The following is a 15670-nucleotide window of genomic DNA, read 5'->3' as shown; positions in this document are numbered from 1 at the left end:
CCACCATAGTTGTGCGGTCAGTAAGGGTGTGCATGGAAAAACGTTTCTAAGAAACGTTTCCGGAACACTTCTGTACGGATTTTGTTCCCGAAAACAAAAAAGAACATAAACGCGTTTGGTTGCGTTTCTATTCTTTTTTTTTTTGTTTCTGAACGAAATAAGAACAAAAAAAGAAACAACAATTTGTTGTTTCTTGCTCCCGAAAACAAAAACGAAGGAAACGTTTCTTCTCTCTCTTCTTCTTCTTTTCTTCTTTTCTTCTTCTTTTTTTCTTCTTTTTTTCGTTCGCTGGGTCGCCGGCCTCGGCCATGGCCGGCGGCGACCGGCCGGCAACGCTCGGCCTCGCCGGATCTAGGCGAGGCCGAGCTCGCCCAGCCAAGGCGAGGTCGAGCGTCGCCCAACCACCGCGAGGCTCGGCCTCGTCGGGGCCGGCGAGCCTCGCCATGGCCGGGCTGCCGGCCTCGTCGGCCGTCACCGGACCCGGTGACCGAAAAAAGAAAAATAAAAAGAAAGGAAAAAATGAAAAATAAAATAAAAATGTTTAAAAAATTAAAAGAAACAAAAAAAGAATAAAATTTACCAAACGTGTTTCGTTCATTTTTTATTCCCGACCAAACGTTACCAAACGCATTCTTTTGTTCAAAAATAGTTCCCTAGAACAGAAACACTTTTTTTTGTTTCGTTCCCTAGAACAAAAAAAGAACAAAACATTACCATTCGCACCCTAAGTCTCTTCCAGTCGCCGTCACTCTCTCTAGGGCCAGTGAAGGACTTGGCATAAAACGGGGTGGAAAGTTAGAGAGGCGCATTACCCACGAAAAGGAGAAACAAGAGTTCCAGGGAAAAATCACAACTGGGATAAAGAGAGAGAGTGACAATGGCTACGGAGGGAGATGGGACTGCCGGTAGATGCTATAGCAGCAACAACGACAACAAAAACAGGTGGTCGCTTCATGGAATGACTGCTCTTGTCACCGGTGGAACCAAAGGAATCGGGTCTCTCTCTCTCTCTCTCTCTCTCTCTCTCTCTCTCTCTAACCCTTACCGAACACCTCGTTGTTTTCTATCGATGATTTCGATGATTTATTATCTATTATGATTTAGGTTGGTAGAGAAAACATCATGAATTAAGTATATGAAAACCGTCAACCTTGAAATCCCATTTCTTTGTAATAATTTGAATGATAGTAGGATTATGCACTAATTGAGGCAATCTAGGATCAAGATACTTCTTGTCCTAGCCAGAATATACAGGGCCTACGATTTCTAGGCCAAGCCCAGACCTACTCAAAATAAATTGAGCGAGGATTTAAGCACTTTAAGTGGAATTTTCCGTCATATCTAGCCTAGAAAAACTTGTTCCAACCAGAGCATGTCAAACTGGCTCCCGACCAACAAAATTTTTGAATCGCTCGAGTGATAGTAGATGCTTTTGAATCCAATAAGCTTCGATCCCTCGGATAAAAAGCTAGATAATTGATATTATCGCCACTTAAAATTCTATATGACGAGAGACTTGATTAGAGAGCTCAATTACTTTGAGAATGATGTTCCTAGGTGACTGATTCATGCACAACCTTTTTGAAAGTATGTGGCCTTTAGACGTTGGTAAATCATTTGCGTCTTTGTGATATCATTAGCCAATATAATTTTTTTGCTCCTTTTGTAATTTCCCCAAAAAAATTCCAATGCATTCAAAGGCTTTAATTATTGGTTTGACTTCCATTAGCCAATAGAATTTTTTTTTTTCCTTTTGTAATTTCCCAAATAAAAATCCAGTGCATTCAAAGGCTTCAATTATTGGTTTGACTTCCATTGCAATGCCGCAGCCAAATCTTCCGTACATTCTTGGGTATCACAAGTACTGATGTCTTGTCACGTGGAATTTTTCCTAGTGGAAATGAATAATCTGTTCTTCTTCACAATCACAAAGTTGGTGAACAATCATATTGTTTATACCATGATTAGACATGCCATTGTGGAGGAACTAGGGAGGCTTGGGGCGACCGTGCATACCTGCTCCCGGAATGAAGCCGAAATTAATGAATGCTTGAAAGATTGGAAGAGCAAAGGTTTCCGAGTCTCGGGTTCAACTTGCGACGTTTCCTCAAGATCGGAGCGAGAGAAGCTGATGCTCACCGTGTCCTCGGTCTTCGACGGCAAGCTCAACATCCTAGTGAGTCTAAGGCGACTTTGATCCTATAGGTCCAATAATGATATTTATAACAATGCCGCAGTTTGTGCTTGTCTTTCAATAGATTTTGTTCTCGGTTTTTATTTGTGGTAGATAAACAACGTCGGGACCAACACCTTAAAGTCGACCATGGATTACACAGCAGAAGATTTTTCCTTCATCATGACAACTAACTTCGAATCGGCTTACCATCTGAGCCAGCTCGCACATCCCCTTCTCAAGGCCTCGGGAGCTGGAAGTATTGTGTTCTTGTCATCCGTTTGCGGCGTTGTCTCAATAAACGTCGGATCAATTTACTCAGCCACCAAAGGTAATAACATTATTGTTAGTAACTATCTAAACACTATTAATATGGAGCTAAACAAATTGCGTTTGTTTTTTGTTTTCTATCCGCATTGATTGGCAGGAGCAATGAACCAGTTGACCAAGAATTTGGCATGCGAATGGGCTAAGGACAACATAAGAAGCAACTCTGTTGCACCTTGGTTCATATTGACTCCACTAGCCGAGCCTGTAATTTGATCTACCAAGGCTTTAAATTTTCTCTCATGCTGGAAAATAGTTCACCACATCAATATTGACCATGTTCGCTATCATGATCTGATGTTAACTCATATTTCGTTGCAGCTACTTAGTGACAAGAAGTTCCACGAGGAGGTGATAGCAAGGACGCCACTCGGCCGCACCGGAGAGCCGGAGGAGGTGTCGTCTTTAGTGGCCTTCTTGTGCTTGCCAGCGGCCTCTTACATAACAGGGCAGACCATTTGTGTTGATGGAGGGTTCACCGTGAATGGCTTCTTATTTCCTAGAGCATGAGTCCAACTTTCTTAAGAGGTTTATTAATCAATAATGGCAACATCTCTGTACATTCACGTGTGCAGGTAGACAATTTCTTGTTCGTACATAAGGGAGAGTAGAAGCTACTCTTATGTTCATTTACTCTCACCTTCTGAGTCATAAAGCTATGGATGTCATTTTAATATTAAATTTTTAAATTTTACCAGTGTAATCTTGAATATGTAATAAAATTTTAATATAATACTCCAGTCAAGTTTTTTAGAAAATAGTAACATGTCGGATGACGGTTATTCATCGCCGATTTACCTTATTTCTCAAATATTTGACAATTGGTAATTTGATGTAGGCAAAATTATGTCGTTTCCTTTTTTTTTTTTAATATAGTTTTCTGAACTTTCTTCTTTTTTCTTATTCTGTACTGTTCATCTTTTTTCAAAAACATACACCTCTCATCTCTTATCCAGCACTCAGCACTCTCAAAGCGACCCTCATCACAACCTTAACCAATTCGAACCTTTGAAACATCGTCGTCGTCCTCGCTTTATGAATGTCTCTGTAAATCGGCATCACCACCCGCCTCTCGCATCACCACCATTGCTCTGCTTCTAGAGGAGGAGGGAAGCGGTCGCAAAAAGAGCATTGAGCTTTAAGATTCAGTCCAATGACCAAGTGTCATAGCTTCACGGCAACGAGGGACTAGTGCCTCCACTTCTCCTTCTCGCTGTCTGGCGTCAAGTCCACCGTCACTAACCTGGCGACCTCAATGACGGCATGGTGATGCGATGTTGTGTCCCCAAGAGTCCCAAGCTGGTGAGGCCTGTTGAATTTTAGTAAGTCAATCACAATAAAGAACACAAGGATTACGAGGTTTAGCAATATGCCTATGTCCTTGGACAAAACTCTCAACTCTCTTATTTTTTTGTCATGACATTCTTCTGCAATTTGTACACAAAGTTGCTACAACAAAGGAAACAAGCAAACCCAAAAAATAGGAAAACTATCAATATACAAATTTGCCTACAATCTCTCTTTTCCTTGAATAGGAGCGCAAATCCCCCCAATATCACCAATACTTCTCTTCAAGTTGGAGCGAATACATCATTAGAGATCAACTTGTTCATCATATCTTGAAATACTCCATTGGATAAAAGCTTTGGTGAACACATCAGCAAGTTGATCCTTACTACGAATATATGGTGTATGTACCATCTTGTCTTGAACCTTTTCCCTTATAAAGTGACAATCGACATCTATGTGTTTGGTCCTATCATGAAGACTGGATTTGAAGCAATGTGTATTGTTGCCTAATTTTCATAGGATAGCTTCATAGGCTTAGACATGGCATCACGACCCAATTTTTAAAGTAATAGATGAAGCCATACAAACTCACTAGTGGCGGTAGCCATGGCTTGGTACTCAGCCTATATGTTAGATCTAACCACAACTGTTTGCTTCTTACTCTTCCAAGTAACAATATTTCCACCAACAAAGGTACAAAAACCCGTGGTAGATTTTATATCCATGGGGTTCCTAGCCCAATCAGCATTAGTAAATCCCACAATACCATTATTCTTCAACAAATTTCCTCTTGCGAGAGAAGCTTTTAGATATTAGGAGCTAGTTTAACAACTCCATATGTCCTTGTGTAGGTTTTTGCATAAATGGCTCACATAGCTGACAAAATAAGTAATGTCAGGTTTAGTAATAGTTAGGTAAATCAATCTCCCTACCAAACGCTAAAATTGCCCAATATCATGTAATGGTGTTTCCTTAGACACAATCTTACTGTTGTACTCCATAGGAGTGCTAGCAAGTTAAACACCCAACTTACCAATCTCCTTCAATAGATTTAGGATACATTTTCTTTGAGTCAAGAACATACATTTGTTAGAATTTGCTACCTTTATGCCAAAAAAATACCTCAATTTTCCAAGATCTTTAATGTCAAACTCCTTGCTCAACAACTGTTAAGTTCTACAATACCTATTAAGTTACTACTAGTAATAATAAGATCATCAACATAAATTAGAATAACAACAATACCTTCACCAATTGCTTTAGTAAACATTGAAGAATTAGCCGTGCTCCTTTTGAAACCAAACCTATCAAGTGCGGAACTCAATTTGCCATACCATGCTCTAGGCCACTGCTTGGGACCATATATTGCCTTCTTCAATTTGAAAACCATTCCCTTATTATTCTCTAAGGGATGTCTAGAGGGATATCCATATAAACATCTTCCTCCTTGGAGGAAGGCATTCTTCACATCCATCTGAAACAATGGCCACCTACAGTTAATTGCCATAGATAGAAGGACACGAACAATGTTCTTTTTCACTACAAGAGCAAATGTTTCCTTGTAGTCTATCCTATAGGTTTGAGTATACCCTTTTGCGACAAGCCGAGCTTTGTACCTCTCAACCAAACCATTAGTATTGTATTTGATCTTGTAATTCCACTAGCATCCAACTGTCTTTTTCCCGTTTGGCAACTTAACAAGTTCCCAAGTATGGTTACGGTCCAATGCCTAAAGTTCATCTTTCATGGCATTCACCCACACTTCTTTTACATGCTTCCAAGAAGGTATTGGGTTCCTTTTGATTTTTAATGGCAGATCAAAAACTTAAATAATTATGAGAAAATCTATTGTACCTAATAAAATCCTAAATGGGATGCTGAGTAGTATGATATGTTGAAAAATCACTGAGCAGTGTCGAAGACCCTAGAATGCATGATGACCTGTGGGTTGGGGCTAAGATAATGGGTGCAACATCTACTGGAGCTATCTCTCTTGCATATTCAGCCCTAACTTCCAAATCAGCTGCATCTGTTGTAATGGCAATTGTATCAGGAATGGCAACGACATTGGAGATTGCTGACTCCCTTGAATAGCCACTATTGGAACATTCTCTTGATCCAACATTGAATTCCCGATAGGTAGGACAGGAAGCCAAAATTCAGAATAGTCACCTTGCTCCCATGAATTTGATTCCCGAAAAAAAAAAAAAAAAAAAAACATGTAAGCATCTTTGAAGAAAACATCACGAGATATATAAACACGTCCAGTACTTGGTTCATAGTATTTGTATCCCTTCTTGACATTCAAGTATCCTACAAACACACACTTTCAAGCTCGTGGATCCGGCTTGTCACCATATCGAGAATGCACATGACACACACATCCGAAAATTCTTAGGTGAGAGATACCAAATTTTGGGCCATACTGACTTTCAATTGAAACTTCATACCCAACACCTTACTAGGCAAACAATTGATTAAGTAGCAGCTAGTAAGGACTCCATCTACCCAATATGTCTTGGGTAAATTTCCTAAGAATAATAATGTTCAGGTAACCTCAAGCAAATGCCTGTATTTCCTTTCTACAAGTCCATTCTGCTATGAAGTTCCCATGCAGGAGGTCTGATGGATGACTCTCAAGCCACGTAGGAACACTTGAAAAGATTGATTTGTATATTCAGTTCTGTTGTCTATACGAAGAATTTTCACTATAGTGTTAAAAGTGATTTTTCACCAAATTGCAAAAATCTTGAGACACGGTCATCACTTCACTTTTGGATTTAAGCAAACAAAGCCATGTAGCTCAGGATTTGTCATCAATAAATATAACAAAATACTTGAACCCCTCCTTAGAGTCGATTGGAGAAACCCCCCAAATAGCCGAATGAACTAAATAAAATAACTATTCCGATTTATGTGCGCTATGTGGAAAATGTAATCTATGCTACTTAGCATAATAACAATGATCACAGCAATTGGAATCATAACTAAAGTCATATCAATAGTATGCAATACCCGATCAAAGGAATGACCCAAACGCCAACAATTGGGAATTGTCATTAGTCTTCCTTTGTGCCATCAACACTTTGTTGTTGAGGTCCATTGTATATAGCCCACTCTGCAACAACCCTTCACCAATCATCCTCCCAGTGGTTCGATCTTGAAAACATACCTTTTGAGGAGTAAAGATAACACTGCAATTCCACTGATTAGTATATGTGCTAACTAACATTAAATTTGAGGATAATTTAGGTACCGATAATGCTTCAGAATTATATGAGAAAAATTTAATTTGTCCAACACCACTAGTTGGAACCTACCCACCATTAGCAACAGTATTAGGTGGATATGACGCACTTGGAGTAATATTGGATAGCAAGTTTGGAGATTTAGACATGTGGTTTGTAGCCTCAAAGTCAACAATAAACTAAGTTTTGGATAAAGCTAAGTAAGCAAGAACATTATTAGACGTCATAGCCAAATTTCCAATTTTAGTGCTAGAAGCGTTCGTTCCATTGCCATGTATCTGAAATAATTGCAGAACTTGTTGTGACAAATCCTCCAACTTGGATTAAAAATCATTAATTGTTCTGGACTGCCACCTTAGTTTCTGAACCCCTATCTTTGAAAATACACAAATGAGGATGAAGAACCAGCACCTCTTTTTGGAATGGCCATTGTGATTGCAATAGTCACAATGGAACCGTGCTGGTTTCTTAAATTTTCCTTTGGCATATCGAGCAATGAAGTCTCCTTGCTTCGTGTTGTGTTGGTAGCATAGTGGGCCAATTGTTCACCAAGCCCTCCTGATGCAATTGGAGCTGAAGGCATGACATGTCTCCTTGTTTCCTCACATTGCGTTATGGCATAAACTTCATTGAAAGTGGGCAATTGAGGACTCCTAAGAATTTGACGTTTGACATCCTCAAATTCAGGCTTAATGCTTGCTAACAGTTGAAAGATTTTATCTTGCTCTTCTAGATTGACATAATCCATCAAATTCTAGGTTGCAGATTTATACTGATGAAGCTCATCCAATTGCTTATTCATTTTTCCCAGGTTTTCAGTGAAAGATTGTGTTGCGCCTTGCTTAGAACAAACGACTCCTTGCTACGTCTCAAAGATCCAAGGTGCATTTTTGGCTTGACCATACATCTCATATATCGAATCTCACAATGCCTTGGCTAGTATGCAAATATCTTGTAGATCACCGGTCCCATGGAATTGAATATCCAAGACATTACATTATGGTCATTCGCTTGCCATTCATCAAAGCTGAGATTTGTTGTGGGAGGTGCTCTAATCTTCTCATTGATGTGACCAAGCTTCAATCTACCCCCTAAGAGCAATTGTTATAGCTCGTGACAAAGGAAGGTAGTTTCTTTCGTTTAGCAACAACATAGTCAATCATTGGTTGTTTGTATCATGCACCTTTGTTGTGTTGGATGCATCTTCGGACTTCGTTGACCCCTCCATGGCATGTTGGTAGTAATAACAAGGATATGACAGCAACAAAGAGAGGAACAAGCACTAACCAAAGAACACAGATCGTCGGAGAATAGGAACGGACCCGAACATAAGTAGATCAAGACAATTAGATGTGCAAAAAAACCAAACCCAAAAAATCACAGATTGAATCAAACATGCTTTGATACCATGTTGAGTTTTAATAAAGCAATCACAAAAGAGAACACAAGAATTATGAGGTTTAGCAATGTGCCTATGGCCTTGGACAAAACTCTCAATTCTCTTATTTTTTTGTCATAACGTTCTTTTGCAATTTGTACACAAGGGTTGCTACAACAAAGGAAACAAGTAAACCAAAAAATAGGAAACTCCAAAAAATAAGAAAACTGTCAATATACAGATTTGCTTACAATCTCTCCTTTCTTTGAATAGGAGTGCAAATCTCGCCAATATCACAAATAAGGCCCAACCTCCTCCTCCACCTCCTCCCCGGCATTGGCGCCAACGGAATGTGATAGTGCCGAGTGTAATGACTTCGTCTCCCCGCTGGCTGCCTACTTAAACGTGTACGTCCCTGACTTTGTCTTCTTTGTAGACTCTTGCACGATGAGGCCTGAGTGGACGGAGCAATTCCAAGCCTAGTGTGCAATTGTTCTAATGGAGGAGAAAGTATTGGGTGCAGCTGGAGGCAATTGGCGTGAAGAAGATGAATGTGGTGGGGATGAGCTACGGAGGGTTCGTGGTCTGCAGCATGACGGTTCAATTCGGAGAGAGGGTGGATGAACTTGGTGCTGATTTGCGCGACCATGTGCTTGAAGAAGAAGGACATGAACAAAATGAGCAGAAGAAGGAAAGGAAGATGAACAGTAACCACAACTCAGGGCCAATTATGCTATTTAAGACAATCAATAATAAATAGACCTTTACATGAGCATTTTCACATGAAAATTAACTGAAAAAGACTACATTAAAATTTCACAAAAAAAAAAAATTTATAATTCTACTAATAAAATTAAAAAAAATTCATGACTAATTTAGTACATTTTCCCCTCACTTGCTATTCTCACTTTTAAGCCTCCATTTATTAGCTTCTCGTGAAACTTTTTCTTATGTTTATGCCATTGCCTAAATTTAAATATGTATGTGTTTTGTTTTTTTAAAAATATATGTACTTGACAAGCAATGATTGACATGACAAACACGGTCCAATAAATTTATCATATAAAAAGCTATGTTTTTTTTTTCTAGGTAGCTTCAACAGAATTTATCCATTTAAATAAGCATTTTCTTGAACTTTTTAATGACGTTCCAATTATTAGGAAATTAAAGGAAAACATTATCCACTCATCTCGCTAACGTATATCAGAAATACGTTTTAATGATAGATCTTTGCAACACATCAAAGATTTTCAACAAAAAAAAACAATATATTAGTGAAATACAGAGTTTTTATTTTCTTATCTCAGAATGTTTTCTGAAAGACTGTTCACAATACCGCTTTCAAACTTAGAAAAGATTTGGCTGAAATAATTGTATGTGGTACTATTATAATCGTGCCATAGACACCGGTTCATCTTTAGTTAACATGATAATGCCAAAAAAAAATAATAATAATAAGTTTGATTGGTAGATTTATATGGTCACTATTTATCAGTTACACAAAGGGTTAGAACGATTTCAATGCATTGTGAGGTGATGGTATTATAATTGTGTCCTCTCTCGCGTGATGTCTTTTGATTTTTAATTTCTCGAGTAGCATTATGTAAGATCTCAGTCGATATTGGACTAAGGACTCCAATTGCTTCTGGTCTTCTCAAAGCGATCAGTTCACCAAACCAGTCGGGCGTGTGGGCCGTGCTGTGCAGTGGGACTGTGGCGTCCTGCAGGCTTCGCCATTCTCCCTAGCCCAAGTGTTCTCAAGCCCAATGTCTGAGCCAGCATTGCACGCATGCATTCGATCCATGTGAGAGCGCCGGATACACGCGGCGAGCTTCCGTCACTTTTTGGCCATCGTCGGTCACGTGGTAATTTTATGCTTTATCTTCTGTCGATCTCACGCTGCAAATGGCAGTACGACTTCATCCACCTGGACCCTAATATCAGGCCACACGGAATCGCCGCCGAACCCAATTCCCCCGTACTTATACATGACACAGTGGATAGTTAGAAAGTCGCATAGACCCAAAAAGAAAACAAGTGAGACGAGGGAAAGAAATCAGATATTAGAAAGAAAGAGAATGGCTCCTGATGGGAGTGGAACGGCAAGGAGATGGGGCAGCCGCAACAACGACAACAGGTGGTCGCTTCACGGAATGAGTGCTCTCGTCACCGGTGGAACTAATGGAATCGGATCTCTCTCACTCAAACACCTCATTCTTTTGCATTGTTGATTTTGATAATCAATTGACTATTTTGGTTTAGGTTGGAGGAACAAACATGATGAATTAGGCATCTGAAAACCGTCAATTATGGCATCTTATTTCTTCATAATAATGTGTGTGACGGTAGAATTGTGTACGGATTAGGCAGTCCGAACGCCGAGGTACCTTTTTTGGTCCTATGAGAACAAATATGGCCTAGAATTTCTTGGCCGGGTGATCAGTCCTTTATATACTAGCCCGGCTAAATAACTTCGATCAAGTCCAATCCGGGCTATTCTGGTTTAGGCCCGAAATTTTGCGTACATAACTTCTGAGAATGTGCAGGCTGTATCATATACATCATAAAGCTTCTGCAAAGCACCACCATGGAGCCACAGGTTAAAATGCCTTTGATGCTATTTTCAGCAATTACATCCCTCATATAATGTTTAACTAGTAACAGCACAAATGGGTTTAGTAGCCCGGCTCAAGCCTGTCTGGGCTTGAAAAAATCGTTTTCAGCTAGGCTTGCCCCAAGAGATAGTAGGTTCTTCTAAATTCAGTAATGTCGGATTCTATAAATAATAAGCTAGAAAATCTATATAATCGCCATCTAAAACTCGATCGATGAAAATGACGAGGGACATAACAGAGAGGTCAATTACTTCGAGGATTGCGTCGCTAAAATGGCCTGTTCATAACAATCCTAGGTATGACATGTACTAAGGCTTAATAGTCATATTGTTGTACCATGATTAGGCATGCCATTGTCGAGAAGACAGCAAGGCTTGGGGCCACCGTGTATACCTGTTCCAGAAATGCAGCCGGTGAAAGATTGGAAGAGAAAGGGTGTCCAGGTCACGGGTTCGACTTGTGATTTTTCCTTAAGATCGGAGCGAGAGAAGCCGATGCTTACTGTGTCCTCCCTCTTCGACGGGAGGTTCAACTTCCTAGTAAGTCTGATCCTGTGGATCCGATTACAACATCAATAACAAGGTCGTAATTTGTGCATTTCCTTCGATGGATTTGGTACTTGGTTTTCATTTTAATGGGAGCAGTTTGTGTGGTAGATCAACGAACCAACAGACTAAAGCTGACCATGGAATATTCAGCGGAAAATTTTTCATTTATCGGCATCGTTTCAATGAATGTTGGACCAATTTACTCGACAACCAAAGGTAAGTTAATATTATCATAACTAACTATCTGAACTTTTTTCATATGGAGCTAAAAAATTCATCTCTTTTTTTCTCCAAGTTGATTGTTAGGAGCAATGAACCAATTAACCAAGAATTTGGCATGTGAATGGGCTAAGGACAATATAAGAGGCAACTCTATTGCACCTTGGCACATAATGACCCCACAAGCCGAGCCTGTAAGATTATCTCTTAAGGCTGAAAAGTTTCTCTCGTGCTTGAGAACATATCACTACACAGATATTGATCAGGTTCGTCATCATGATATGACATGAACTCATGTTATCGTAGTCAGTTAGCAACGAAAAGTCCCATGACGAGGTGATAGCAAGGACGCCGCTCGGCCACATTGGAGAGCCAAGGAGGTGTCATCATTGGTGGCCTTCTTGTGCATGCCGACAGCCTCTTACGTAACGGGACAGACCATTTGTGTCGATGGAGGGTTTACCGTGAATGGCTTCTTGTTTCTTGGAGCATGAGCCCAACTTTCTTTTGCCTGTAAGACGTTACTTCGTGAATTTTTGTCGTAGGGACAATTGATTTTATCATTAGAACAGTGTCAATGTATTGCGAAATTATGGCATGGCAATGATGTTATATCTTTGTATGATATCTTTTTCATATTTAATTTCTCACGTAGCATTTTCCCATAATATCAAGTACTATTTTTCAAGATGAGCAAGTGAATTCTCGAGCAACCAATAGAATAACACTTACGTTGATCTCTCAATCTAGTGATAAATTGAACACTATGGATAGTTTCACTTGGATTCTCAAGATCAAGGGGCAGGCAAGAGATGAGAAAGATTGTCTGAGATATCGATGAAGACGAACACTTCACCGTCCGTCATGGAGAAGGCATCCAAATTATGGACTTATGACTCTAATCACTGCTAATTTTCTCAAGTGATCGGTTTACCAAACCAATCAGGCCTGTGGGCTATATATCTGGGCCTTACGTAGTCAAATCCCTTGGCTGCAAAACACAGTAATGAGTGACCCTAAAGTGGACTTTCGAGCATCACTTTGGGGTTGGTTCAAGCTTAGCCAAGTTATATTCTTATTTTCTCAACTCATTGACTGGAGCAATGAACCAGTTGACCAAGAATCTGGCTTGCGAATGGGCTAAAGACAACATAAGAAGCAACTCTATTGCACCTTATTTCATAGGCAGCCCACTCACCGACCATGTAATTTAATTTACCAAGACTTAAAATTCCCTATCCTCTTCGAAAATAGTTCACCCCATAAATCTTCATCACCTTTGCCATCGTTATCTAACATTACTCATCCGTCATAGCAGCTACTCGGCAATGAGAAATTCCACGAGGAGGCGATAGCAAGGACACCGCTCGGTCACATCGGAGAGCCGAAGGAGGTTTCGTCGTTGGTGGCCTTCTTGTGCTTGCCGGCGGCCTCTTACATTACGGGGCAAACCATTTGTGTCGATGGAGGGTTTACCGTTAATGGCTTCTTGCTTCCTAAAGCATGAGTCCAACTCTCTTCTACCTCTAAGATGTTCATCGTACGTTTATCGTCGCAGGGATAAAGAAGTTTATTTACCAATAATGGCAGCATCGAAGGCATTAAAATGCGTGGGTTGATTATTTGTTGTTGACCATGTATGAGGGAGAGAATCTTACTCCCACTTTCTATTCCCACTTTCAAGCTTTTTTTCTCTTTACCTTTCAATGATATTTTTCTTACTTTTAAGCAATTGCCCAAAAGTAAAATTCACATACTTGTTTTGGTTGAGAAAATTTACATACTTGACAAGCAACGGTTGAAACGACAAACATGATATATTACAATGCACAATACGAGATTGCATTTTTCTTTAACACAAGACAAACGCAATTTGATTCGTAAATATATTAAATATGTTTTTCATATATCTAAAACCTAAATCCTAAAATTCAACGCACAATTAATTATTAATTCTTGACATAAATTTGACAAAGCATGTTTCCTAGCAATTGCATTTGTTGGGATTAACGGATTCCCAAAAACTGGATTCGACACTAAATCGAACCCCTAAAATGAATGTGGAAGACTAGCCTGGGAAAATCACGTATCACCGATCCTAAAGCACACCACGGATTCGAGCGTATCTTGTTAGCCACAAATTAAACACTAATGCTGAAGATTGAGGAAGAGAAATTGGCCATGTTCGATCCGATGACGCTAATTCGCCTTGAAGGGAAGACTACGTAGCCTCTTTTGCATACTATTCTTTTTTTTGGAGGGAGAGAGGGAGGAAGGAACGTACGTAATGTCAAAAGGTACGTTCTCCTTTTCTCTCCTCCCTTATATACGTCCCTCCAAAAAACAAAGAATCGTACCCCTTCATCCATCGGCCCTAATCCTGTGGGCCGGGATTTTAGGCCCAACATGGGCGGACGGGCCTTAAGTCCATCACATAAAACCATCATCTCCCACTCGCACATGGTGGGCCGAACATAATTCTCTTTACCTCTCTTCAATATTCATACCGGTGAATAATCCGTGCGACCAGCATACTTTGAGAGCTCGTTGCCATACATCTGTTAGGAATATATAACAGCTCATAATGGGCATCACACTCTAAGTAGATTTAGTATGTAGTACTCTAGATCGATTGATCACATTTATATCTCTCTTGATCTCTTTTAAACAATGATATATATATATATATATATATATATTGTATTCACAATTATGATTATCCCAAAGACAGTCATAATTGGTTAATCAGTGAATACAAAACTACAATATGATTCTCCAAATTCGATTTTCCTCTTTCCTTCAAACTCTCAATTTCGGTTCAGCTTGCTTTTCTAGAAATGTCCCATTAGATTGAATCAACTCATGACCATTGGCAACATCCTAAAATAGCAAACACTAAATAGAAATATTGAGAATAAGTAAGAGTCATGAGGGGACTAAAAAATTAAGGAACTCTTTTCCTCAAGAGTCTCACACGACATAAAAGTTGAGATCAAACTTTTGCCACTCTTATTGGTTGTCTCATGCATACATAGTATAAAATACGTATTACCGTAATAACTCATTTCCCATGGAGCGTATGTCTACACCTTCAATACCGTACAGATGATAGTTCAGACATACCCAATGTCTAACTTGAGTTCACGTATCTACTCATTCACAAAATTCATCAGAACTCACATCTGGCGTCATATACAGATAAAGTAAAATATATTGGGTATTTTACTTTCGGACATAGTAAGTATTATGTCATCATCTTAACACTCAGTTAAGGCAACATAAGTATTTTAAGCTTTAGCTCTCGATTATCACCTAGATAATAAGCTTAAAAACAGTCTCATCTCTATTTATCACACAGTAAATAGAGGCGATTACCCATGTGAGTGGGCTAATCTTATATCTGTCAGACATACTTTCTCAACTTAAAATAATACACTAAGCATTAAGATGCATAAAGATCAAATAAAGATTCATAGGCATTAATGATGAAAAACACAAATTTATCAAATGTGAACACTTCAGGGAAATTACAATCCAATACATTAGACTCTACGCAATCCTAGATATTTCATATGGCCACAAAACACATCTCTAGGTATTGGCTTTGTCATAGGATCTGCCACCATTCTATGCGTAGATTTGTACTGTAAGTTTGCATCATTTCGTGCAACCATATCTTTGACAAAATTATACTTGGTATCTATATGTTTGGTCTTGCCATGATATTTTGGATCTTTTGCTACTTGGCTATCACAGTTAACCAACAATGAATCTGCAGCACTTCTAATAACACCTAAATGATCCAATAATCTCTTAAGCCAAACATCTTCTTATATTGCTGCTGATAATGCCACGAACTCAGTTTCCATCGT

At 39.3% G+C, this 15670-nt stretch overlaps 1 protein-coding gene across 1 annotated transcript; it reads left to right on the top strand.

The window, feature by feature from the left end:
- The first annotated feature begins 810 nt into the window (after positions 1 to 810).
- On the top strand, positions 811 to 13305 carry LOC104422465 (tropinone reductase homolog At1g07440). The gene is given in 12 exon segments (XM_039303223.1): positions 811 to 996; positions 1969 to 2176; positions 2288 to 2504; positions 2601 to 2707; positions 2822 to 2973; positions 9724 to 9726; positions 10554 to 10609; positions 11379 to 11442; positions 11444 to 11574; positions 11688 to 11795; positions 11886 to 11992; positions 13117 to 13305. Coding segments are annotated over 12 exon segments (1461 nt in total). The 5' UTR covers positions 811 to 877.
- The last annotated feature ends 2365 nt before the right edge of the window (positions 13306 to 15670 follow it).

This window comes from Eucalyptus grandis, chromosome 10 (genome assembly GCF_016545825.1).
Source record: "Eucalyptus grandis isolate ANBG69807.140 chromosome 10, ASM1654582v1, whole genome shotgun sequence".
NCBI lineage: Eukaryota > Viridiplantae > Streptophyta > Magnoliopsida > Myrtales > Myrtaceae > Eucalyptus > Eucalyptus grandis.
The sequence above is the reverse complement of the archived record's forward strand: the minus strand, read 5'-3'. Positions and strand labels throughout refer to the sequence as shown.